This window comes from Heloderma suspectum, chromosome 3 (genome assembly GCF_057233095.1).
Source record: "Heloderma suspectum isolate Gila_16-S chromosome 3, 16-S_ref, whole genome shotgun sequence".
NCBI lineage: Eukaryota > Metazoa > Chordata > Lepidosauria > Squamata > Helodermatidae > Heloderma > Heloderma suspectum.
In genome coordinates this window covers 109219769-109247634 of record NC_139460.1, presented here as the reverse complement: position 1 = coordinate 109247634, position 27866 = coordinate 109219769, and the positions used below count along the sequence as shown (strand labels likewise).

At 41.6% G+C, this 27866-nt stretch overlaps 2 protein-coding genes and 1 long non-coding RNA gene across 11 annotated transcripts in view; 2 read left to right on the top strand and 1 right to left on the bottom strand.

Moving 5' to 3' along the window:
- Positions 1-6987, top strand: part of TXLNG (taxilin gamma) — a 20413-nt gene extending 13426 nt beyond the window's left edge. For all 4 annotated transcript variants that reach the window (XM_084844110.1, XM_084844108.1, XM_084844112.1 and 1 more), the window contains exons 6-10: positions 974-1093; positions 3024-3098; positions 5079-5171; positions 5485-5580; positions 6410-6987. In XM_084844110.1, the coding sequence (XP_084700236.1) occupies positions 974-1093; positions 3024-3098; positions 5079-5171; positions 5485-5580; positions 6410-6736 (711 nt within the window). In that variant the 3' untranslated portion in view covers positions 6737-6987. The remainder of the gene's footprint in view (positions 1-973; positions 1094-3023; positions 3099-5078; positions 5172-5484; positions 5581-6409) is intronic.
- LOC146350053 (uncharacterized) lies at positions 5289-27864 on the bottom strand. Its single transcript, XR_014789179.1, has 5 exons — positions 27604-27864; positions 13312-13380; positions 11252-11422; positions 9661-9762; positions 5289-6539 (listed from the first exon to the last, which is right to left on the bottom strand). It is a non-coding gene; the product is annotated as an uncharacterized LOC146350053 (long non-coding RNA).
- The window catches only part of REPS2 (RALBP1 associated Eps domain containing 2), a 112486-nt gene continuing 111973 nt past the window's right edge, over positions 27354-27866 (top strand). For 5 of the 6 annotated variants that reach the window (XR_014789175.1, XR_014789176.1, XM_084844094.1 and 2 more), the window contains exon 1: positions 27354-27866. Coding sequence is in view for 4 of the 6 variants with exons in the window: in XM_084844094.1 (XP_084700220.1) it covers positions 27639-27866 (228 nt within the window). In the remaining 2 variants the exon portion in view is untranslated. The other variant, XM_084844093.1, reaches the window with a different exon arrangement.

Genomic DNA, 27866 nt, shown 5'->3' with positions numbered 1-27866 from the left:
GATACCTGGGAGCCAGCTTCTGCTGGGATCGAACTCAGGTCGTGGGGAGAGTTTTAGTTGCAATACTGCCACCTACTACTATGCGCCACACGAGGCAGCAGAATCCAGCAGAAGCCATGATGAAAAGCCTGTAGGGATGTCAGAGAATTCCGTGACGGATCTCAGTGAGATCCATCGTGGAACGGCCTGCCACTGCCCCCTGCGGATCCCCCCCGGGACGAGACTTACCTGGGGCGGATGTTTCGGATGGCGGCGGCTCCAGCAGCAGCTTCAGCGGTGGCTGGTCTTCCGACTGGCTGCCACTACCACCATTTGCAGTCTGTGTTTTCTTTTTTTTTTCTCCATAGACGTGATAGGCTACATAAAGACTTACGTAGCCTATCATGTCTGGGTAAAAAAAAAACGTGTATGCAAATGGCAGCGGCTACAGCCGCTGCCATTTGCGTTCCTTATTTTTTGCAATCTTAGTCTACGTAAATATTTACGTAGACTAAGACGAAGACAAGAAAGGGGAACGCAAATAGCGCCCAGTATGCGATTTGCGTTCCCCTTTTTTTTCTTAGTCTTAGTCTGCATAAATATTTACGTAGACTAAGACAGCGAAAAATAAGGAATGCAAATGGCGGCAGCCATAGCTGCCGCCATTTGCATACGTGTTTTGTTTTGTTTTACGCAGAGCCCTCCGCTGCCGGAAATCCGGCTGTGGACGGCCCTGGCCTGGGCCTGGCCGGCTGCTCTGCAGAGCCACTGCAGAGCACAGCCGGCCGTCAAGGATTCCGGGGGGAGGGACAGAACACCTCCCCCCCACCACCATGAACAGAATCCGCGAAAAGGTAAGTGACTTTCGTATATCCCTATGAAAAGGGGCGGGGGGGAGGACAGTTCAAACCAAAGCTAGTTTTTGAAATACATGTTCAGTTTAAAAGCTTGTTTGCTAGGTATTCTCCTTACTAACATTAACGCTTTTCTCTAGCATATGGACAAAGTCTTCAAGCATAAAGAACTGCAACAGCAGCTGGTGGATGCCAAGCTTCAGCAAACAACACAGCTTATAAAAGAAGCTGAAGAAAAGCATCAGAGAGAGAGGGAGTTTGTAAGTGTTTCTGGTCATGTGAAAAGGACTTAGATACAAACAAGTCTTCCTCTGTTAGTAAGCTGATACAGTTGCGTGAGTTAGACCTTTTACTATCATCAAAACGAGTTGTACATTAATCCATTCAAGCGTTTCTGGATAGCGCTTAACACAACTCCATATATTTGCCAGCCCTGTTCTTTCGCTATAAGCAACCTGTGTAGATCCAGGGTGGGACGGGCAGGCAGCACCGCAGCTCACTGGGTAGAACACATGCTTTGCATACAGAATGTCCCCAGCATCTCCAGGTAGAGCTAGGAAAGAACCTACCTGAAACCCTAGACAGCCATTGCCAGTCAGTGTTGACAATATAGGGCTAGATGGGCCCATGGTCTGACTCAGGATAAGGCAGCTTCCTGTGTTCCTATAAGCCTCTTCAAAAGGGATAGCTCGATCCTTAAGTTCTTATCAGCACATACAACACTGGGGTGGAATAAATTTATAACAATAGAATATATAGTATAGATTATCCATGGAGCTTTCTGTCTTGCTGATCCCATTGCTTCTTAGCAGCTGTAAATGCACACTTAATAGTAATGGGTTTTATCCAACAGTGCCCTTCCCCCCTGCAGTCTCCTACATGCCCTTCAAGTCTGCTCTGGAGAGCTGGGTTACTCTCTCGAGGAAATCTGAGGGTGGGGGCTGCAGGGAGTGGGATAGAAACTCACATCATGCAAGTGGAAGACCACTCATGTCGCATTGGATTTAACTCAAGGCTCTTGATTATATACAAAATGCACCTCATAAGGCTTTTTTCCTGTTAGAAAAAAAATATAGATTTGTTAAACTTTGAGGACTGAGATGCCTAGCATCTTTCTGAAGACATTAAAAACTGCTAAAAATTTGCTGCTGGTAGCAAACATTTTAACTAAAGAATATGTAATACAATGAATATGAAGTATTCAGACAGATATTCTATAGTTATTAGAACTTTTGTTTGTGAAAGATTAAGATAACTTGTAGAATATCAGACCTTCAACACTGTATGATCCACAGTGCATTAATCTTTTTGGTGTATTTAAATGCAAAATAGAGCATTCAGTTTGCTTTAGTTCAGCAAAAACTACGTTTTTGCCTCTACAGAATGAAAAGTCTGCAGTAGAAGCAGAATTTCTGACCACCTAAAAAGAATCAAGCAAGATTGGCTAAATAGGTTCATATTTTGACATTCATTGGTAAATGTGGCTTGGTTCAGCTTTTTTCTTATCGCCACTTCAGTTGCCTTAAAGAATGAGGGTTGTATCCAGTGGCATCATTCTGCTAACAGAAAGTTTCTACCCCTTGTGGAAACCCTGCTTTTATCCTTTTGCAATTCTTTGATTCTGCTTCTGCAAGCCGTTGCCCAACTCATTATAACTTCATTAAACTAGGTGTTGCTTGCTGTAGTTGTGCTTGTTCTGGGTTATATATCCAGTGTTCTGCTAGTGGGTAAATTACAAGAGTTGGCATACTGCTGTTACTTGCACAACTGCTATCAGAACTGCCACAAGCAACACCTTGTTTAATGAAAGCATCATGAGTTGTGCAACAATTTGCAGAACAGCTCGTGCAGCGCCTTGTGCAAAGAGAACCAAAGTCTTGGATTTGACACCTGTGTAAGGATAAAACATTTCTGCAGGTAGTAGGAGCTTTGTGCTAGCAGAAAGGCACCATTGGATACAACTCTATATGTGCAATGTAAGCACAATACATTTGTTCATGTTAGCTTTAAAAAGTGGCTATTAATTTAAACAGAGGCAGATAAGAACTTCTTATGGCAAATATAAACACAGTTATAAACTTGTTTTTCATATAGCGGGAGGAATAAAAGCTTAGCAACATATAGGTGAAGTACCATCTTCAGCAGTATTAAGGTATTGTAGAGACAATATAACATTTTCTTCCTCTTCAGCTACTAAAAGAGGCTACTGAGTCCAGACACAAATGTGAACAGATGAAACAACAAGAAGCCCAATTAAAACAGCAGGTAAACTAATATAACGTCTGTCTATACAGGTTTTCTTCATTAAGAGTCTTAATGAGTCATTATGGACTTGACTCTTGTGTCTCAACTTCTAAAATGTTTTTAGAAATTCATAATTGAAACACGTTGAGGGCCCACAAGGATTCTCTGAGGAAGGCAATGTAAACAATTGGGGAATTCTCTCCACATAATAGTGGAAGACTGCTGAGTTCTGGAGCTAGTTGAGAAACTTCCTGTTATCCTAGTCGTGAACTTCAGTCTAGTGCAATATTGCAGTTGTCCTGAGGTTGGAGTTATCAGGGTCACTGGGGCACACCCCCCCCCCCCCGTTTTTCCGGCTTGCTTTGGGATTTTTCCTGTTCTGTTAAATTTTAGTTTTCAGCGTTATCTCGGGAATATCCTAAGACCAAGTTTGGTGTTGTATTGGAAAGAATGATATTCTATAACAAACTGTTTTTACTATACAACAGTATATATTTTAACTTATTTCATTTCCTCCCCCAACTCACTCTGGTGCTGGCTATATTCTGAGTGATATCTCTGGCAAATTCACAGGGCCATTATTTTTTCAGAGTTCTTTTGGCCATGATGTGGGATACTTATGAAATTGTTCTTGTGAGTTTATTACTTGCCTGGCTGCTCTTTTGCCATACAAGTATACAAAATCAGACTTTCTTGGCAAGTGATTATCCCATTCATAAGAATAAATTGAATATGAACCTCCATTGCATAGTGACCATGAAAACGTTCCACCTTGTGGCAAGAAGATCTTATGCATTTGTTCTTTGTTTTCATTTTGATATTGTCCTACCTAAGTCTAAATGCTGCTGCATGTCATCAGTTCTTTTTTCCTTCATTACTAAATCGATCATTTTTTACTTCCACAATGATAGTTACAAAGGGTAACCTTTTGCTATATAGGAAGAGATGTAAAGAAGTAAAACAAAAAAGCTAAGCAAATGGATACACAAAAATGTGTTAATACTGTTAATTAGTTCCCAGTATTATAGGATAGTTCCCAGTGTGTTTCAGTGTTGCCAACAGCTCCTCTTGTCGCATGATGGGTGAAAGATAATGTTATGTGTCTGAGTACCTGGGAGATTTCCCCTGAGAAAGACCACCAAAACAAGTTGGAAACTACCTACAGTGTGGCTAGGCTACCTGTTGTCCTCCAGATGTTGCAGTCTGGGTTCTACTATGATTCTGGCAGCAACATGTTCTATTATGGGTCTGCTGTAAAACTTGAAGGGGGCTTCAAAATTCTAAATTTCTGATGGGTTAGCTTCACACTTGACACCCCTGTTGCATATGTACGTCTTGTTCCTTCTCTTCCAACATAGCATTTTAAAACGTGAGGCACCATAGTTTTGCTCCATAATTATATACAAGGGGGGTGTTAGGTTCTGTGGTTCCTGCCATAAAAGCCTTGTTCCTAGAATGCCATAGGAAGCAGGAGGCTTCTATGGCAGGAACAATAGAGCCCATTTCTAAAGCATTTTTGCCCCCCCCCCTTGGGGGGGCAGATAGTGCTGGGGGGACTGCCTGTGGCTCATGGGCCACATCTCACCCCACTCATTATACACTATAAAAATCAATGAATATTGTATCTGTTAAGTGTGGATTAATTATCCCAATCTGCTGGTTCTGAGATAAGAGTAGGAAGATTGAATATTTAGTTTGGATGGTATTTGAGGGCATGTACATAGATAGATGCTAAGTTAAAAATTGGGGTACATAAAACTACTTAAATGTTCTTAAATTATAAAAAAGGAAAACCAGAAGTCCTCTGATCTTTACATGCATTTTTAACCCGGCATGCCTCAGTTTTTTATCCTTTGAAAGCCACGAATGTCTTACCAAATTAAGAAGTTGTATTAGTTTTCACATAAGCGAAGTCTAGTCTTTTGGAACTAAGTACTTTACAGGTATATGTAACCCTAAATATTTTATGTGTAAAGAAGACTTAAGTATTGTTTCCTTCAGCTTTCTCTTTACATGGATAAATTTGAGGAATTCCAGACAACAATGGCGAAGAGTAACGAACTTTTCACAACATTCAGACAAGAGATGGAAAAGGTACTGGGGTAATAACTATTATTTAAATCTTCCTCACTAGTTCCTTTACAGTGGGGAGCTAGTGGTGAATGTAAGAAGAAACTCTGAGCCTGCAATGTTACACACACTTACGTGGGAGTATGTCCCATTGAATTTAATAGGACTTACTTCTGAGCAGACATGTACATGTATTGCACTGTAAATGATTTCTCTAGCTATATATCTTCGCAAGCCTTAATAAATTTTATCTGTGCATGAGCTTGATCTTGTTTTCTGTGTATTTTCTGGCAACTTGCTAAAAAATAAGTGCTTTTAAACCATCACTTAATTTCAGATGACCAAGAAGATAAAAAAACTGGAAAAAGAAATAATAGTTTGGCGTACAAAATGGGAAAACAACAACAAGACTCTACTGCAAATGGCTGAAGAAGTGAGTGTTTCCAGTATTAAAAATCCAAAGGCTGTTCTATATTACACAAATAGCTTGTTCTGTTTGACTTTGTACCTTCTGAGAAGTCAACCAAAATCACTAACTAGCCATTGGAAAGCAGACTGTATCAAAGTGGCTGAGGAAGGCTTTAGGTATTTTTTTAAAATGGATAAACTTGTTGAAATTATGTTCCAGACAAATATTTGGTTGTTTTGATAAATAAATGTATTCCATTTATTGTTTGAATAGATACTGTCAGTCACCTTCTAAAAACATTGTGTAAGGGTTTTAAAATCCTTTCTGATTAAAAAGGGGTGAGGGGTTGTATCCAATGGTATTGTTCCACTCATGAAACATGCTCTGTCAGGGGAACTGGGAGGTGAGCAGTTCCACCTGCACACCCTCAAGATCTGCTCCAGAGGGCTGGGAAACCTTCCGAAGCAGATTTTCGGGTGGCACAAAGCGCTGCAGCGAGAAAGAGTGGAAGTCCTGTCGCCCATAGTTACCAGAGGGTTGTTGTTGTTTTTTTACTTTTTTTTACACAAGCACCTTGTATTTATACCTTCTAAGAGTTGGAATATAGACTCATTATATTAGAGTAATAGTCCGCTAAATGGGAAGGGTGGACTTGAGTCTTGCAAGGAAAATATCAAAGGAGGCATTTTGGTCAACTTGGATATAGAGTAATTGAGAAGCTCTGAATGGGGAGTATGAGAGGGTCACCATAAATGTTGTTCGTGCATGTCTATATTTTGTCAGCCTAATGTTTCTAACTATGTTGCACAAATGTCGCCCAGGTCACATATAATATTTTGTTTGTTTACTGCAGAAAACCGTTAAGGACAAAGAATACAAAGGCTTCCAAATAAAACTGGAGCGTTTGGAAAAGCTGTGCAGGGCTCTTCAGACAGAAAGAAATGAGCTGAATGAGAAGGTGGAAATCCTTAAAGAACAGGTTTCTGTAAGAGAAGCAGATGTCAGTCTAGCTGTACATGTGTTGCAGTCATGCACGCTCAACTCCCATGAGAAGCTGGGGATTTCTACTAACGGAGTGCAAGAAGGAATCCAACCAGATGCTGAATCAAGGGTAGCAAATGAAGGCGCTGAAAAAACTGTCTGCCTGGGTTCCATTCCTGCCACAGATTTTGTTGACTAAAGTGTAAACACTGTATTGAGAGATATATTTTGTGTATAACTTTAACTGGTGGTGGTAACTATTAGTTTTGTGGTGAAAATTTTCTTACTTTTTCTACCATATCTGTATTTTCTTAGAACAGAACTTGCCTGGTCCAGGAAGCTGCATAGCAGCTATTGAATAGCTTATCTATAAAATTTCCACAACTGTGTTGCACATCTGCCTCTTTTTTAAAAAAAAAAAACTATCATAAAGGATGCATGCAGATTCCTTCCTTCTGCCCCCATAACTGCCCCTCATCACCATTTCATCTAAGACTCATATACAGATTTGACATCATGTCAAGAGAACAACTGTGACCAGAATGTCGCAGACCTGGTTTTAGGGGGGGAAATTTCTATTATGAAAATTAAAGCTTAGTATTGAATTATAATTACCAAATACCACAGTAAACAATTATTGGGCATCTGATGACCAGTGGAAGCTCATGACTGGCTCTTTAGATGCATATTTGTATGAACAAAGCAGAAAAATCTTACAGGGTTTAATGTAGCTGCAGTCTTGCCTACAGCTTTGAAATATATGTAATTTTGCAACTGGAAAAACAGGGTATACAACTCCCATATTTCTCAGGATTGTCCTGCACGGGTCAATTCATAGATGGAGTGACTGTTGCCCTACCTGTTAAAAAGAAGAAACAAGGGCAGACAATAAGCACTCAAACTTTGTCCAAACAACCACCAACTAAAATCCAGATCCATTTTGAGTTCACTGCTCCCCTTTCAAGAGAATAAAACCTTATTTTAAAAAAATAAGCTGTAACATAAAGCCTACTGTCTATAAATGCATGTGTATAGTTGCAGTTTATTCATTATTATAAAATGCAGTGGGATTTTGATTAGTGGTTGTTGGATAAAAGTTAACCTTTGTTTTTGTGCCATTATTTCTTCACTAGGTTTGGTGCCTACCTGTTAGTGTGAAATAGTGAGCATGTCCAAATGCATTCACTGAAACTGGGTGCAGTGGACAACAACACTTCATGTATTGGTCCCTTAAGCAGACAGTATAGTGAGGGCGCAATGCCATGCATGTTTAGACAGAAAAAAAACATATAACTCCCAGCATTTCCCAGCCAGCATGGCTGGCTGGGGCATGCTGAGAGTTGGAATTTTTTTCTGGCTTAACATGCATAGGATTGCGTCCTAAATAATTCTGCATATATTTGACAGGAAACATGTTTTCATGAAAACTGATCTATCCTAGTTAAATACACAGGCTAGACATACAAATGGAGGGAGAATACTCTGATCTTATTTCTCAACTACTGCTTTTTGTAACGTAAACTATCTTACTAGAAAAAAGACACCTGTAAGCAAAAGTGCCTTCTGATATCTCTGGATTAACTGGTGAATTTGGCACTTCAATTTTTATGTTAACTAATGTACAGCAAGCAAAGCTCCATTTCATTTCTGTTGCTTTGTGATTAGAGTTGTGAATGTAGGTTCACTTGGGAAAGTCCAGATACCCCCATAATCCATCTTAGTGTTTTTATGTCAAAGACTGGGACCAAAAGTGTTTCCTTTGTTAATGTAGGCAACGTGCTACTAGATCAGAAGCTGCTACTAAGCGTGCCTGCAGGTATTTGCTTTCTAGTTGTTGCTCTTTAGAGGAAATACAAGTATCCCCATTTCTAATACCTACTTTGGTCTTCATTTTTTTAGGGATTTCTGATGCAAACATATAACTTTGGTAGGTTCTCTCCTTGCCTACTCATGCTCTTTGAGTTTAGTTGCAAATTACTTGAATGTTCGGGCTATACTAAGGCGTGCTACACTTTACCTAATACAATGTACAGTGTGAAATATCTTAAAAGGAAATAAAGGATGGAGAAAACTTTTTGGATATTAGAACATACCACTGAGCAAAATCAAATTGACATGTGCAGGGACCTGATTTGGAAACTGGCCAGTTGTATGCCTCAGAATTACATTTGCAGTTTCTTCTTATGCATTCTGAGTACAATAACGTAAGCATAGCTGGTTGAGGAAGGGTGAATATGGCTTTACCAATCATAACTATTTGGTAATGGATACTAGAGAGAAACTGTTTCATTAATCTAATCAAATATTTTAAAGCATATTGGACAGAAGCAAAAAAGTTTTCAACTTAAAGTGCAAAAAAAAGGTACCCCGAAGGGATTTTTTTCCTACTAGAAAATGAAGAATTCAAAACTGAATGCAAGTTGGAAGTTAAAATTGCAAAGTTTCGGGGGTGGGGGGGAGGTTACCATGTACTAGGTTGCCTTTTTATCTATGGCCAGAACTGGTATAATAGCTGAATGCTTGCTCTGTCTGTGGCAACATTTTGGATCCTGTTGCAATTAAAACCTGCTTTTGATTGACAATAGATGAAAACAGTAGTGTAAGTATTGATTACCGATACTGAAAAAGGAATTGGAATGGTGATACCTTTTTTTAAAACATGTGCTTTGTTTCCTGAAGCCTCAAGGCATTTCATACATTGACCAGCGAGAGGGCTAGTATAGAATAAGCTCAGCTTTTGTCTGATCTGCCACACATTGGGGTATTGCACTGCCATTTTCCTGCTGATTTGTACAATGCACTTCACTTATACAACTCATGCTTACTGCAAGCAGCTGCTTTACTGTGTGTAAACCAGTAATCATGTTCTTAAAAATGTAAAAGCTGTTGCTTACACTGTTCATTTCTTTAAACCTGTCGCAGTTAATTTGTATCAGATGTTATAAGTATAGTGGAAGTGCACTACTATTATTTTTGCTATTACATAACCAGGTCTTCAAATGCCCCACTGATGGCTGACTAAGCCCTAGAATGTTAAGCTAATCTCACACTGAACCTCCCAAGCCCAACACCCTGTCGTTTGAAACATGTAAGCATATTTACATACACAGTTTAGGGCTGTACCTTTCCAATCCATTGCCCCCTCTTCATTGCTCCTGGTTATGTTACAGTTCAATTCTCAGGTGTTGCAGAAAATCTACCTCTTCAGACTGTAGATGGAAATAACTGTGAAACATGATGCAGAAATTTAGTTGTGCTGAACACTCTGCTTTATTTTTACAACCCATACCTGCTTTCATGTGTGTGGGGGGGGGGGGTGCTGAATAAATAGGCAGTCTTGTTTTTGCTTTTCAAGAACATTTTGTAGAGATTTTTCACTAATGTGAATCTGAAATTTTATCTACTCAGTTCTGTATAGATTAAGTAAATATGTGTGCTTAATATACTAGACTCTGTGTCTTTTATTCTTAAGAGCCCCCAAATAAGCTTCACTTTTTTTGTTGGGCTTGTCTGTAGATGTGTATTCATCATTTCACTAGCATTAAGTGAACACATGAATTATGCTGTAAACATGTAGTATTGTATTTCTGTAGATGATGACCTAAAAAAATTCAGAATAGAAACCAAAACTATAACAGTATCTAAATTTAAAAATGTCACCTGAATGGAGTAGGAAACAATAGTGCTACAATCCTTGATCTTTAGTGTTTATGCATAGGACATGACAAATCCCTGGGCCTTTTGAAGTCCCCAGTATAACTGGCAGTGTCACTTATACATCATCTTCAGGTCTAGGAAATGGCCTTTTATTTATTTATTCATGTCAGAAGCATCACTATTAAAAAACATACTATAACACATAACATTTAAAGTATAAAATGTAGAAGCTAAAATATATAAAAATTAGACAAATCTTGCCCAGAAACTAGCAACATTCATTGTGTTCCATCGTGCTGTCATAAGGTCCTCGTGTGTGCATTGGTCAGGGCACAAAGGGCAAGTATACATATGTGTTGTTGTCTGCAAGTCTCCACAGTCGCATAGGGCAGAGATCACCGGATAACCCCATTTATTCAAAGTGTCTCTAGATCTTGTTATACCTGTACACGGTCTATTCAGTGATTTCCAAACCTCCCAGCTTTCATTGAAACCGGGTGCCAGCTCCTCTGCTGGTTCCCTCCAGTGCTGATTCTTTGTAGCTTTCCATACGTCCATAAGGCCTTTTAATAAGGCAGAAGGACTAACTGCAATGGATCATGCTGTTCCACCATTCCCTTTAAATTAGCAGTACAAATGTGAAGTTTGGGCAAAAAGGGGGAATGTAGTACATTAAAGCAATATGGAATTTGTCTTACAAGTACTGGCTGTCAAAGGCAAAATATGTTGGTGGCAATCTTTTATGGCTGGAGAAGAGGAGGAGGAGGCTTGGGTGATGGATGTTTAGGCTAGCAGGATTCTTGGTAGCTGTATTGACATGTAAGAATTTCTGAAGGTTGGTGTATGTGAAGAAGGCTTAGATGATACTGGAAAGTTGGGAGGTGTAGGGTTGCTCAGACGTGAGGTCTGTGTTTGAACAGACGAGTCAGCTTAACATCTGTTCCAGGTAAATTGGTTGAAAACATTATTAAAAGACAAAATTAGTAAGCATATAGAAGGACAAGCCCTGCCAAATAATTAACATGGCTTCTGCAAAGGTAAGTCCTGTCTCACTAACCTTTTAGAGTTCTTTGAGAGGGTCAGTAAACATGTAGACCGGGGTGATCCAGTAGAAATTGTTTACTTGAACTTCCAAAAGGCTTTTGACAAAGTCCCTCACCAAAGATTCCTGAGCAAACTTTGCAGTCATGGAATAAGATGACAGATCCTCTTATGTATGGATAAGTAACTGGTTAAAGGACAGAAAGCAGAGAGAAGGAATAAATGATACACCCTCCTAATGGAGGGAAGTAAATAGTGGGATCCCACAGGGATCTGTATCAGGGCCAATGCTTTTCAACCTGTTCATAAATTATCTGGAATTAGGAGTGAGCAGTGAAGTGGCCAAGTTTGCGGATTACACCAAATTATTTGGGGTGGTTAAAACAAAAAGGGATTGTGAAGAGCTCCAAAAGGATCCCTCCAAACTGTGAGAATGGGCATCCAAATGGCAAATGCTGTTCATTGTGAGCAAGCATAAAGTGATGCACATTGGGGTAAAAAATCCAAACTTCAAGTATAACCTGATGGGATCTGAGCTAGCAATGACTGACCAAGGAAGAGATCTTGGGGTTGTGGTAGATAGCTCTATGAAAATGTCAACCCAGTGTGCTGCCCGTGTAAAAAAAGGCAAAGTCCATGTTAGGCATAATTAGAAAAGGAACTGAGAATAAAACTGCCAATTTCATACTGCCCTTACACAAATCTCTGGTGCAACCACACTTGGAATACTGTACGGTTCTGGTCACCACACCTGAAAAAGGATATTGTGGAGCTGGAAAAAGTACAGAAAAAGGCAACTAAAATTATCAAGGGGCTGGAGCAATTCCCCTATGAGGGAAGGTTACAACAGCTTGGATTGTTTAGCTTGGGGAAAAATGAGGGTAAGGGGAGACAATGGAGGTGTACAAAACTATGCATGGTGTGGAGAACGGGGATAGGGAGACTTTTTTCTCCCTCATAATACTAGAACCCAATGGGGTCATCCCATGAAGCTGATTGGTGGGAGATTCAGGACAGATAAAAGGAAGGACTTCTTCACACAGGGCATAGTTAAACTATGGATTTCACTACCTCAAGATGTAACGTTGGCCACCAATCTGGATGGCTTTAAAAGGGGGTTAGACAAATTCCTGGAGGAGAAGGGTATCAGTGGCTACTAGTCCTGATGACTATGTGCTACCTCCAGTACCAGAGGTGGTATGCTTATGTACACCAGCTGCGGGAGAACGAGGGCAGGAGGGTGCTGTTTCACTGATGTCCTGCTTGTGGTTTCCTGGCCGACAGCTGCTTGGCTACTGTGTGAACAGAATGCTGGCTGGACTAGATGAAACCTTGGTCTGATCCAGCATGGCTCTTGGTATGTCCTTAACACTGTGATTTAAATGATGGTATTTTCAGAAAATATCTCCTGGTGCTCCTATCTGCCCCCCCCCAAAAAAAATTGGTGATGGTGGAGGGCAGGGGGTGGGGATGATTTGGTCCTCCAGTTCATTTGAATATCTCTTCTAAAATAAAGGGCTACACTGTGGCTTCTTAAAAATGGTCTGCAGTTAGCAGGATTACAGTATACTAGACCTTGCTCAGTAAAGGCAATACATCTATGTGTGCTTGTAGAAGTTTTCAAACAGGATGCAGCCCAAACATTGTAAAATTAATCAAGGTGGACTTGTCTCCTTGAGTAAATGTTTCAAGATCGTAACAAAAGATAAACATCAGTTACAATTAGGATGAAATGGAGGCTGCATTTAACATCCCATGTTTATCTTGTATTCTCATCACTTATCCAGAATGGGTGGTTTCCATTTATGAGAAATATTTGTCACTTGAGGACTAAAAATATAGCTGGCTTTTGCAATAGTGAAGCAGGATGAGTCAGACTTTTTTTTTTTTTTGCTCAGCTTTGTTGCTGCAGGTTGGAAAAGTATAAAATTACAGTAGAATCTTGCTCAGTGTTCTTGGTATTTGCAGTATTATTAAACTCAAGACAGGAAACTATGGTTTCAAATAATGTAAAGAAATGAGATGTACCATTTCTAAAAAGGTCTGCAGTTTGTCTTAAGCAAAACTCTCAATTACCTGGATTCTGTAACAGAAATGTTGTTGTTGTTGTTCAGTCGTTCAGTCGTGTCCGACTCTTCTACATTTCTGAAAACAGAAGAATTTTTCTATGGATGGATGAAGCACGAGAGTTAATATTTTGCTGTAACACCATACTTTGGATAGTATTTGAGCTCAAGGGTAAAGCTTGGAAGTAAACATACAAATGTGATCAAAAGATAAAAGCCCAGAATTCAGTAAACCTAGTTAAATCACAGTATTAGCATAGTTATTAAAGCCACAAATTAATTTAGAAAGGAGCCCAGGACAGTCTGTGATATGGTGTCACCAATGTATCTCCAATATATCTTCAGATTTGCAGTGCTTTCTGGGGTATTAAGCAAGGAGTCAAGAGTTCAGTAGCACCATGAGTGTTACTAGGGACTTCAAGGAGTGCTTAATCGCTTGTCAAAATCTAATCCTCTTGTCAGCAGATTAAATTTTTAAGGAGCGACCCTATGCCCCCTTTTGTCTACTACACCTAAATACAATCTCTAAGTCTGTCAAAAAATAAGGCTAGTGTGCAAAGTCTTGACTGTTCCTGGAAATGTCTGATCTGGCCATGACGACACATACTTTAGTTACATCCTGTTTGGACTTTTATAATAGGCTCTGTGGGGTTGAAAAGGGTTCAGAAATTTCAGCTGGTCCAGAATGCTACAGCCAGACTTTTGACTGGGGCTAGTTACAGACAGCACATGACTCTGTTATAGCAGCTTTATTGGCTACCAGTCTGTTTCCAGGCACAATTCAAAGTGCTGGTTATGACCTATAAAGCCCTATATGACTTGGGACCAGGCTATCTGAAAGACCACATTCTCCAATTCAAGCCTACCCAGATTTTAAGATCTTCCAGGAAGGCCCTTCTCATGGTCCTTCCACCATCAGAGGCACATTTGGTGGGGACACAACAGAGGGCCTTCTCAGTGGCAGCTCCCAGGTTCTGGAACTTCTGCAGAGGGAGGCTAGGTTGACCCCCTCTGCTGTCCTTTCACTGTCAGGCAAAGTCCTTTTATTCAGGCAGGCCTATAGCGTATAAGCTGGTCTGTTGCTGAAGGAGGAGTTAACTGGTTAGGTGTTTATATTTTTAATTACTGTTACGTTTTTATTTATGCTTTTAATTTGTTTTATGATTGTTTCTGTTTTAATCTTGGTTTTATTATCGTTAGCTGCCTTAAGCACCATTTCTGGCAGAAAGACGGGATATTAAATAAATAAGTCTTATAGACATCAAGGCCCAGGTGTGAGACCATGAGATGGGTTCTGAAACAAAACAAAAATTACGTTCCTTCAGAGTCTCCCTTATGCATTGCCCAGATCATGGCTTTTTCCTGGATCACTCTCACGATGAGAGTTGCGTGGAGGCCCAGTTGTGCAGATTGTACTGTCTGGGCTGATCATGCCCCCGTCCCCAGTGTAGTCCAGCAGAAAACAAACATGTAGTCTGCACAGCTTGGGATGTGAGGATTGTGAGCACTGAAAGAGCTGTCCCAGCAGCAACTCTTTGATAACGTGGTCAGAAACCATCAGCGTGCTTCTTCATACTGCATTAAAAGGAATCACTAGCACCATCTAGTGGCAAAAGACAGACTCAAAAGCATGCAGCGTCGGTATATATCACACAAGGCAGAGTGCAATCCCTAAATTATCGGTGTCACAATTATCTGTGGTCTGGATATAACTCATCAGATGTACTCAACTTTATTAACTGTCTGATGTACTGAACCAAAATACCTTTTTCTTAAATTGAAAAAGAATTAGAAGCTAATGACTAAGTTGCAAGATGATACTAATTTCAGTCTTTCCACTGACCTTGGCAGGCTACAGTGAAGAGTAGAACCAAGATTATTTCCTCTCCAAGAGTTTTCCTTGTCCCTAACAGGAGGCAATTTGATTTAATGAACCAAACAGTGCTCTCATATAAAGGTGTCTAATGCATAATTCATCAGCCCCTCTATCTCTAAAGTTGTGCCAGATGTTTTTCTCACACTTGAACTGAAAAAGAAAATTAAAGATCCCCCCATTGGTGTGCAGCTGTTGGTCTGGAAAACATCTGTTTCCAAAGTGACTTGATGCGAACACATCCTAAGCTTACTACTCTCAGTCACCACCAGCAGCAAACAATGAGAAAGCATAATTAGAGCCAGCTCTTCCTAAGGAACAAGGCCTTACTTTATATCTTTCTAGTTTGCGCTACAATAGGAAAATTAATTATTTTCTCTCCTTTTAAACTGCCCACCAAAGTTCTCTGGGCAGTGTACAGTATGTTTAAAAGCATACAGTGCAAATATTCAAACAAAATAAAAACAGTGTAGAATAAAACTGGCAGCAAGAAATAAAACAATTACATCATAAAACCAGCAGCAGAATACAGTAATGAAAGCACAAAACACAGTTCTTAAAATGCCTGGGAGAATAAAGAGGCCTTCACCTGGCCCTGAAAAAGCTACAATGTAGGCACCAGGTGAGCCTCTCTGGGGAGAGCATTCCACAAACGGGGTCCCACCACTGAAAAGGCCCTCTCTCTTGTAACCACCTGCCTCACCTCATTTGGTGGGGGCACATGGAGGAGGGCCTCAGATTATAATCTTAATGTCCAGGTAGGTAAATATGGGAGACGTTCCTTCAGATAACTTGGCCCCTAGCCATTCAGGGCTTTAAAGGTTAAATCAGTGCATTGAACTGGGCTAGGAAATAGACTGGCAGCCAGTACAGATAGAGAAGTGTTAGCATAATATGATCACATCAGCCAATCCTAGTTAGCAGTCTAGTTGCCCTATTTTGGATCAAACTGAAATGTCCAGGCCATTTTAAAAGGTAGCCCCATGTATAGTATGCGCCAGTAATCCAAATGGGAGGCTACCAGAGCATGAATAATTGTCACAAGGCTATCTCTGTCCACGTAGGTTCACAGTTGTTATATCAGCCAAAGCTGATAAAAGGCACTCCAAGCCACTGAGGCCGCTTGTGTCTGTAGGAACTAATGGACCTAAGAGCACTCCCAAGTGACAGTCCTGCTCCTTTAGGGGAATGAAACAGGTTAAATGCCACTTAACCGGGCAGATGGGCCACCCACAAGTATCTTTGTCTTGTCTGGATTGAGTTTCAGTTTACTGGCTTTCATCGAGTCCATTAACCTGTCCAAGCACTGGTTCAGAACATCAACTGCCCCACCTGTATTAGATGAAAAGCAGAGGTAGAATTGTGTGGAAACACATGCAAATGGTGTCTTCAATAAAGCAAACCCCCAAAAGTGCAAAGTGTGTTTTCTCCTATTGTTCACCCTGTTTTCTCTGTTTTAGCCTCTTGACATGCAGAGTCCATGAATAACAACGGTTTTCACTATAATTCAACATTGGGGGTTCATATATGTACATAAAGCTTTTTTTTTTTTTTTTAAGAATTAAGCTATCTTCTATAACAATGTACTATAAAGTCTTATTTTTAATATCAAAAATGTCAAATATAATTAAACAGACATAATTAATTGCAAATTGGAGCAAAAGAAAATATGAACACAAAAAACATCTCTGTAACCTTTATAAAACTTGTGCTGAGTCTGACCAAACACAGGTAAGAGCCCACTATCAAGCCTACTCTGTGGCGGTGAGGGTGGAAAATACAGTTCTTTTCCACCAGCATTGCATCTTCTCAGTGTTGTCCAGCAGAGATTTTCCAAGTGGTTCGCAGCCTGTTACATTCTGGGCCAGGGAGAGAGACAGCGGAACCCTCGGTAGCACGCTGTGACGAGTTTGCATGGCACTTTGAAGATAAAGTCACTCAGATTTGTCATGAATTGGACACCACCATTAATGCAGTTCCATTGGTAGAGGCGTTCAGAGCACCGTCTGGTCCAGTTTTATTGGATGAGTTTCAGTTACTGAGGCCTGAGGATGCGGACAAGGTGCTTGGCCAAGTCCGATCAACCACTTGTGTGCTTGACCCTTGCCCTTCATGGCTTATTAAATCAAACAAGGAGGGGATGTCTGGCTGGGTCCACGAGGTTGTAAATTCCTCCTTGAGAGAGGGAGTGGTGCCTGCCGCTTTAAAAGAGGTGGTAATTACACCACTCCTGAAAAAGCCTAACCTGGACCCAGAGGATGTTAACAATTATAGGCCAGTGGCCAACATCCCCTTCCTGGGCAAGGTGCTTGAGCGGGTGGTTGTAGGACAGCTCCAGGCACTGTTGAATGAAACGGATTATCTAGATCCATTTCAATCGGGCTTCTGGTTTTGGAACAGAAACTGCCTTGGTCGCCCTGTGGGATGACCTCTGCCGGGAGAGGGACAGGGGAGTGCAACCCTGTTGATTCTTCTGGACCTCTCAGCGGCTTTCGATACTATCGACCATGGTATCTGGACAGAGATAGCCTAGCTACAGTTATCCGTGCTCTGATAACTTCTCGTCTGGATTACTGCAATGCGTTATATGTGGGGCTGCCTTTGAAAACGGTCCGGAAACTTCAGCTGGTCCAAAATAGGGCAGCAAGATTGTTAACAAGGACTGGCCTGTGAGCTCATATTACGCCAGTACTTTTCCAGCTGCACTGGCTGCCAGTCCATTTCCAGGCCCGATTCAAAGTGCTGGTGTTAACATTCAAAGCCCTTAATGGCTTAGGGCCAGGTTACCTGAAGGATCGCCTCCTCCCACATGTGCCTGCCCGGGCCTTAAGATCATCGTCAGCGGCCCTTGTCTGTGAGCCCCTGCCAAAGGAAGTGAGGCGGGTGGCTACTAGGAGGAGGGCTTTTTCTGCTGTGGCACCCCAGCTCTGGAATGAGCTCCCTAGTGAGGTTCGCCTGGCACCTACATTGTATTCCTTTCAGTGCCAGGTGAAGACCTTTTTATTTTCCCAGGCATTTTAGCATTTTAGCTTTCTAAATTTTTAGCTTTGCTGTTTTAAATCTGTATTTTAAACTCCTGTACTGCTGCTAGGTTTTATTGTGGTTGTATTGATATATTGTGGTTTTAATGTTCTATATATTTTAAATTATTTTATTGTGTGCTGTTTGGTTTTAATTTTTGTGAACCGCCCAGAGAGCTTCGGCTATTGGGCGGTATAGAAATGAAATAAATAAATAAATAAAACAGAGGCGCAGGCCAAAGTACAATGATATGCGAGTAACAGGCCTGTAAACAAATCATGAAGGGATCTACATTGCCATGAGTCATGTGCACTCATTGGCAAACCTCAAAGTTTGAGATGTCGGTGGACCACACCAAGGACGTTACAGTGGCTGCCCTGGAGGTTTCACCAAGAACATTCTATATTTCAGGAAGTTTTGGAAAGATAAAAGATGTAACACTTTGAATGTTTCAATAAACACAGTTAAGTTAAACCTTTTGTTAGATTTCATTTTTCTCCACAGACTATGTTAGTGAGAAGCCAACTGGTTCAAATGAAACAAATTAAGCAAGTCATCATTCTGGGTTTGGGGAATGAAGACACTGATGATTTGATAGTTTGAATTAAGCCCCTTGAAAATGATGATCTGGGGGGAAATGGTCTGATACTATACAAAGCATCCCTTTCTCCAGTGAGGCAGGCATAGAGAAATTGCCAGTTAATTCAGCTTGCAAATGTTTGGGATTTTGAATTATTTTCTTAGCCTGGTGCAGTGCTAGCTCCTAGGGGATTCAAATATTTTCCAGCTCTGCCACCAGTGTTTTGCCAAGACAATTGTGTAGCCCAAGTACCATTGAACCAGAATTATATTGATAAATCTTGTTAATCCCTCTGTTACCTCTCATTTTAGCAGATGCACATGTCTGTATGGCAATCTGTTTGCACAAGAACAAGTTCCCTTGCTTATTCTATTCTTGGAATGCAGTTCTAATACAATTTAAGACATGACAAAGAAAATCCATGTTTTAAAAAGGGATTTTGATAACTCTGCTGATACTAACCTATATTTTGAGTAACTTTTGAAATTTAATGTTTGAGATTTTGAACAATAAATGCCTCCTAGGTGTGGAAAACCAAAAGTTTGTGTTCAGTTGTAGTGGATGATGTGGGAGGATACTCAACATTCAAAGTATAAGGAGAGGATGATGATATAGGATTTCTTTCATCACTGCCTAAAGAACTATAAATGTGCAAAGTTTCTTCCTTCTGCTTGTCTGCAAGACTATTAGAAGTTAGCTATAGTATAAACTCACAGGGCCCATTAACTTTCCATGCCTTGCATAAAATTATAACGCTGGCCATTCAGAGAAAGGAATGTTTTTGTTATCAGGCACTGCTTATGCACTGAATTCATAGATAACATTGAAAAGCTTATCAAGTAAATTCCAAGCATGCCTTCTACAATGATGATGGATGCTCTACATCAGCCCACCTTCTTGATTGTTTTGTCATAACATCATGAAAGCTAGTAAAGTCATCCTTAGAGACATGGGTCAGAATTACCTCTAATGATGCAGTGACACTATATTATTCATTCACACATTTGAGAATTCACTGAGAATTAATGAAAGTAGTAGTTGCTTTCATCACCTTCCCTTTTGATTATTCCATGCAAAAGAAATAACAGATCTTTTTCAGCCAGTAGTGTATGTCCTATATGAATTGTTGATTCCAATTTTCCTATCAAACTAGTCTGTAGAGATGAAAGCAATAGGAAAGTGAAGTCAAATGTTTAAATAAAAATAAAATAAAAATAAGTTTTTATGTATGACTGTTTTATTGGTTGTGCTGTTCCAAAGTCAGATCCCACAAGATCTACTACATGGGAAATAATTCTTACCTCAGTATTTTTACTGCCTACAAAGTGTTTGGAGAGGGAGCTTAAATTGTACTTGGTTTTTATTTGTGCTCACAAATCCTTCCAATGAGACAGATGAAATACATTTTAACTGAAATTCTTTGTGCGATCTCTCTCTCTCTCTCTCTCTCTCTCACACACACACACACACACACGCGCACACACACACACTTTCAGCAGTTCTTGTTTAGCTTTAGAGATTTATCTTGAATAGGAGAGGTAACTGTAGAACATGGAGTAATATATAGCACAACTTGGGTGGTCTTCTGCTGTATAATTTTTAATGGAAAAGGAAAAACAGGTGTAAGTAACACTCTAAATCATCTTGACATGCTTGCTTAAACATTACAAGCAGATCAAAAGGCTTCTCATACAGTGAACTTTTGTGGTCAGAAACGTTTAGAGCAAAAAGCTGTTTGTCAGCAGCTGGAAGGTCAAAAACATCAGTCAGAAAAGTTAGAGCTCCTAATCTTTTCTCCATTTCTCCTGTCTAGATCCAGCTCACACCCTGCTTCACTTCTCAAATTTCTCTGTGCTAGACTCATAACACAGAATAGCTATACACAGACCTTTTTGTATTATGCAGAACACTGCAAACTTCTTTATGTGTGCCTTGTCCTACTAATCTTCTAAAGCATCCATAAATCAGTTCTCTTAATATCAACAGGATTTAATCCTATGTAAGAACTCTGATGGTGAATATTTGCACATGATTAGTTGCATATCTTCTGTTTGGATTCAACATTTTTATAAGCCCAGATGTTGGTGTACATGCCAGGGCTGGCATCAGAGGTAAGCATGGTCGGGCACCTGTCGAGAACCCACACCCCAGTAGGGTCCCACTGACAAGATTCCCCTGGCATTGCTCCTCCTTTTCACCACTGCAACCTGCTTGTTCACCTGTCTCTCGCTTTGGCCCAGGCAGTGATGGTGGCGGTGAGGAAGAGCAGTAGATACTACTGCCTGTTTGCTTACAGGCTCTCTGCCTGTCAAGCAAGCAAGTGGTAGCAATGATGAGAAAAGGGTAATGAGCAATAGCAGCTTGCAACAATGGTGGTGAGAAGGTAGACTCAGTGAGGAAGGGGGTCTTACCCACCTGCTTATTGAGGTGTCTTGTTCACCTGCCTCTCACTTTGGCCCAGACAACAATGGTGGTGAGTAGCCGGCATTGGTACCTGCAGTAGGATTACTATGGGTTCTTACCAGAAGATCCTCCTATACCTGCTCCAAGATAAATGTAGACCTTATACATCTATAGGGGAAATTTAGGATACCTCCCTTTTTGACATGTGTTGGACAGTCTGAATAGGTTTAAGATGAGCTTACTGGAGTAAATTACAAAGCCATTATATATATTTTGCATAATGTATTACCCAGACCTTTCATTTCTTTCCTTGCAAGTCAATTCAAACTTGCACATACGCTCACTTATGCTTTATATGTGAAATCGATGGTCACAGCTGTTCATGGAGTGAGTTGGAAATGAGAGATGGCTTTTGGTAGACAGTGTGACAATTTTAATTTTGTAACTAATATGCTAGAGGACAATCTGTTGAGAAAGATGTGGAAGACTTGGATACACATCGTCATGCAACTTACTTGCACTGGAGGCTTGAGAAAGTAGTTATTTTCTCAGTCTAACATTTTCTATAAGGTTAGTGTTAGAATAAATGGCAAACACTAAAAAGTACAGTAGAACTGTTTTACAAATGGCCTTACACAGAACAGCTGGTGCCAATTTAACAAAAATTAGAGCTGGAATGGAAAAGCTCAAAGGTAATCTAGTCAGTAGAGGCTGGTGGCTCTGATGTTAGTGGGGTAGTGAATCCACTTCAGGTTTCAGTCAGAGCCAGAAAGAACTCTAAAGGAGCTATTCAAGGTACCTTGGATAGCTCCTTTAGAGTTCTGACTGAAACCCGGAGCAGATTCACTACCTCACTGACATCAGAGCCACCAGCCTCCACTGAATCTAGTCCAATCCCCTGTTGATGCAGGAAATCCTTCACAACAGAATCCTAGATAGATAGATTCAGCCTCTGCTTAAAACCCCCTAATGAAGGAGAGTCTTCCATGTTCCAAGGCAGTCTGCTGCACTGTTGAACACCTCATGCCACCAGGAAGACCTTAACGTTTAGTGTGAATCTCTTTTTCTTTCTTTACTATATTTTTAAACCACCCAGTAACCAAAGTTCACTGGATGGTGTACAATATATTAAAACATATAGTATAAACATTAAAACAAAAAATAAAAACAGCTCAGAATAAAACCAAGATAAAATGAACAGCAAAGAATACAACCATTGTAACATCATAAAATGAAATTAAAACCAGCAGCAGAATAGAGTACTAAAAACAGCTCTTAAAATGCCTGGGAGAATAACAAGGTCTTCACCTGGTGCCAGAAAGACTATAATGTAGGAACCAGGTAAACCTCTCTGGAGATTTGAACCCAAATTCTTGTAATTTGGTTCAGGTCCTACCCTTTACAGTAGGGGTGGGCAACTTGTGGCTCTCCAAATGTTTTGGCCTCCAACTCCCATCATCTCTCACCCTTGGCTATATTGGGTAGGGCTGATGGGAGTGGTGGGCTAACAACATCTGGAGGCCTACAAGTTCCCCACCTGCTTTAGAGCAACAGAAAACACATTTGCTCCATCATTCCTGTGACAGTCCTCTCTAAATTTTTGAAGATGGCTATCATGTCACCTCCTAATTGTCTCTTTGCCAGGCTAAGCATACTTAACAGCCTTTCCCTATAGGACTTAGTTACCAGGCCCCTCGCTATCTTTGTTGCCCTCCTCATTAACATCATCAACTTCACCACTTATCCATCAATGTTAATGGGCAAGTGGTGAAGTTGGCATCTGACTTTTTTGGTCAAACATTAATGTAATCTCTACAGATTTTACGTATTATGAAGCTGGTTTCAGGAGCTAATTTGTTGGATTGGTTAGGACCTCATAGAATAGTAGGGTTGGAAGGGGCCTACAAGGCCATCAAGTCCAACCCCCTAATCTAACTTGTTAATGAATGGCTGAAGATTAAATTGTGATATAATGAGGTACCATATTGGTCTGTGCACTTCAGAACCCTGAGTTTTAAGAAAAATATGATAGACAAATTGTTCTAATTTACTTTTCATATTACCCCCCAAATAATAAATAAGAACTGAATCCAATGTTGCATGAACAGGCATTTGCTGTTGTGACAGGACCTTCTTCTCCTTGCAACCCCCCAAAATTTGCTCTGGAAGGTCCCCCCAACATTCTGCATCCAATTTTGAGGGCATGCAAGGGGCTGCAGCGGGGATGATGCCCCCCACTCCCAGTTTCACTGAAAGTTCCATCAATGGAAGGACTTCGGTGGATTCCACCCTAAGACCATTTGTACATGTTTTCTTTTACACACATTTATTAACTCAGGCCTAAGCCAGGAAAGATTATAAGCAAATATTTTACTTTAACAGTTGCAGCCACAGTAAAATATGCAAATGGCTATAGCTCTGCACAGATGTGGCCCACAGCTCAAATCTCTGCACACAAAATTAACATTAATTTAGGAATTTCATCATCATTTCCTTCATTTTCATCTATTTCCTGTTGGAACCACCCGAGTCACCATTTCTCCTTCACATTAACACCTTCCTTTCTTCCCCCCACCCCACCCTTTATATCTACTTTGATGGTCAGATTGGTGGGGAAGCAAGACATAAGCTGACATTAAAATGTTTCATATCATGTGTGTTTTAATACTCCATCTGTAGTCCAAAAGACAATTCATACGTAACTATAGTCTTTCATCTGTGTAACTGGATTTTTTAAAATGTCAAAAACTAGTATAATGAGGGCTTTTTGAGGACTTTGAGCAATTAAGGCAGAATAAGCACACTTGACACAAATTCCTGCTCTAAGTAAATATTCATAAAATTTGGCTATGCCTGAGATTACTACTTGTAAATACAATTTACATTCTACCATAGATGTGTTACTGGTTGCCACTGGAAAATACCATACATAGCCCACACAGCTATTGTTAAAACAGGTTAAGAGGCAGTCCCACACAAATGTGTCTAGTTCCATTTTTCAGAATTATGTTCCTGGCTCACTCACGCACACATGCCCTTCCCATTTGGGGCTGCTTCTAGTGTGTGAAGAGGGAATTCCATCAGCCAACATTCCCTTCATTCATTATATTTCTATACCATCCCATAGCCAAAGCTCTCTGGGCTATTCACAAAAATTAAAAACCCTTCCATCTGCGCCTTGGCTTGCTCTGTGCAGAACTGCTGGATGCTGTTCAAGACCAGCCCTGCCATTAGGCAAAGTGAGGTGGCCATCTCAGGCTGCAGAACTGTTAATCTGTTGTCATTGTATTTTTACTGCCGGAATTTTCTGCCTCAGGTGTCAAAATACCTTAGCTGGCCTTGAGTACTGTTCATCTTAACTTAGGTGGGCAGGAAGCCATTTATTGCTCTGCCTCAGGGAGGAAAAAGTGTTGGTCTAGCCCTCATGTTATAGGGCTGTTATAGGGAAGACTCTTGAAATCAAGACACAGTGGTAAGAACTCTTGTTTTCAGTCATCTTGTGGTAGGGGTACATTTTTGTAACTAGGGGCGCAATCCTATCAAGATAGGCGACCAGCTATGCTAAGCAAGGCAGGAGAGGCCCCGGGGGGGGGGGGGATCATTCCCTCTGTGCCTCTCCTGCACTGCTATTTTCCTCTAGACAGTTGTTTTCGGCTGTCTAGCCACAGGGAGCCAACCGGGAGAGGAGGCTGCGTGTAAGACACATGTGTACAACAGGACGTGTTGTACACGCAGCCCCGCTTTCCCCACCCCGGAACACCCCTTTTCAGCTGCTCCGCGTTCCTCTTGTGAGCGCGGAGGATGGGGCTTCTCCACACTGCCTCCAAGGCAGTGCGGACCGGACGTGGTGGGAGGTCAGTTTTCCGGGAACCAACCTTGGAGCGCGGGCTCTGAGGTCAGTTCCCAGAAAAGAACATATCCTATGACCCTCTAGACAGTGTCTAGGGGCCATAGGATTGCTCCCTAAGTGACATACATGTACCAGCTTTCTGCTTTCTATATGTTGGGGAAGCATCTTACTATTTTTGGTATCCCTATTAACAACTGAGACCAAGCATCTTGATATGCATTGATACAGCAACAAACTTACATAGAACTTGACTAAAATAAGCAGCAGGTCCTCACTGCTTGTAAGAAACTTACAGTATAAAGGCAGAAACACAGAAGAATGGAGTCGGACCTTTATATATGGAGTATAACTGAGGATCCTGGTGCACATATTACCTCAAGGTATGTGGATTCTTCTGTAGATATATCATCTTTTTCCAGGAGTCAAAACAGTAACACAATATACCTGGGAAAATGTGATTGTATATCTATATACACCATATAATATCTTCTAATATCATGGTGACGGATATACCTCCCTGCCTTCATTCCTATACTACTTTCATTCACTTTAATCTTACGTTATTTTACAAAGATATCATACTTCAACTTTGCCTCCATGTACTAGAACATGTATCCAGTGAGATTTATTTTAATGGCAAAGAAGAGCATAGGAGGATTTAATTTGAAAGATAATAAGCATTGGGGCTAAAGCCTCACTGGAAACTGTACCTTCTTCCCCTTTCTCTCTGTTTATTTTATCAATCATTTATGTCCCTCTTTAAAGGGGTTTTCCCCAAAGCAGCTTACAAATCAAACCTATTACTATTATCATTACATTTGCATTCCACCTTTCCAGTAAAAGCAGTGGTCAGGATGGCTAACAAAATACAGATAAAATACAAAATTATAATTAAAACACATCAATAAAATCTCATAAAGCAGAGTATGTATTTATGTATTTATATGCCATTTTAAGGGCTTGAGGCATATGTTAGTCCCAAACTGCTGTTTTTACAAACAGCTGTTGTCAGTTTGGGTTTTAATGTTCATTTTAAATCTGATTTTGTCTGTTTGTCAGCTTGAGTTCCCTTTCAGTGAAATAGGTGGAATATAAGGGCAGTATCCAACTATGTCATTCTGTTAGCATAAATGATGTTGCACTAGCAGAAACTATGTTCTGAACTATGCGCAAGCAAAGAATATAACTAAAGTTACATTTGTGCAAGTGGTTTTGCATTGTGCTTGTGCAACGCGCTGTGCAACCAGTTGTGCACAACCCCTCTGCAACCTGTTGTGCATTCTGCTTGTGCAACTGGTTACGCAACTGCTTGCATCTATTGTGCAACAGGTTGTACAACCCATTGTACTGCTGCTTTGCACCTGTTGTGCAACGGCTTGCACAACTGGCTGCACATGCATAATGGCCAGTGCTTGCGCAACAGAAAGATTCAGCAGAGCTCCACTAGCAATATTTGAGTTTGTGGAATGTCACCATTGGATACTGTCCTAAGCTCCTAAAATAATTGAGAAAATGAAAAGCTTTCAATTATATTATTTACAGCTTCTCGTTGTCCCAGACCCCAAAATGAAATTTGAATACAAAGGTCTTACACCACTTCTAGAAGAGACCTGCCAGACCTCAGCCAACCTATGCTGTGGTATTTTGGTCATCTGTTTCATCTTGCCAAGGCATAGGGAGGATGTTGGGTTTTCACTTTTTTACTACGTATCAGGTGAAGATGTCAGAGAAAACAGCCCTTTGTACCCATCCTTTATCTATTGAAAACATTTATATCCCACTCTCCAGCTGGAAAGGCTCCCAGGGTGGCTTAGCGATCAATAAAAACGAGGAAGTCTTAACCGTTGGCAAAACTTCCAAGGGAGAGAACTGCCGGCGACGAGGATCAGCCACCGAGAACGTCTCTTGCTGTGCAAACGGAGTGCGCTCAAGGAGAGCGCTCCTGGACAGCAAAGATCGTGATGAGGCCTAGGGATGAATAAGGGGCCGCTTTACTGAGGTGCGGGATGGCACTCTACACATGCTCAGAGCGCATCCTAGGGCAACATTCACTTCTGCGAGTTACCACAGAAAAGCGCTTTGCGGGTTAAGGCCCTGGCTGGGTGTCCCGCCAGCCTTCCTTCACGGAGCCTGAGGCTGCCCGCTTCCCCCTTGGCGGAGAGGCCAGGGCTCCCACGAAGGAAGAGGCCGCCGCCTGCTGCTGCTGCTCGAGCCCGGTGTGTGGAGGCGGCGGCGGCGGCGGCGCGGGAGCGCCGTTCGGGCACGTGCCCCGAGGAAGCGCTTTCCCGTCTAACTGCCGCCGCCTCCCGCTCTCGGCTCTCTGCCGCAGAAAGCGGGGGGAAAGCGGAGAGGAAGGGGAGGCGGAGGAAGCCGCGCGGAGAGCGCCTCTCGCCGCCGCCAGCTGAGGGGAGCACTGCAGAGGCAGCGCCGCTCCGCACTGGGGAGGAGGCGGGGAACGAGCGGCGGCCGCGCCGAGGAGGAGCGGCGGGGGGAGGGGCCGCGCCTCCCTCACTGCTGCCTCCCGCAGCGGCTCGGCCGTCGACGCCGCCGCCTTGCTGAGGAGTTTTGTGCTCACCTCAGAGTCGCCGCCGCCGCCGCCCTCGCCCTGCAATGGAGCCCGCAGGAGCAGCCGCCGCCGGGCCGGCAGCCGCGGGAGCCGCTGCGCTCTTTCTGGCGGGGAACGAGCGGCAGTGCTACTCCGAGCTTTTCTTGCTTTGCGGCGGCGGCGGCCAAGCTGCGCCCGAGGCGGGAACGCCGGGTCCGCCCCCCGCCGCTGGAGGGAGCAAAGTGGCGGAGCTGTTCCGGGCGTCGCAGCTCCCCGCGGAGACGCTGCATCAG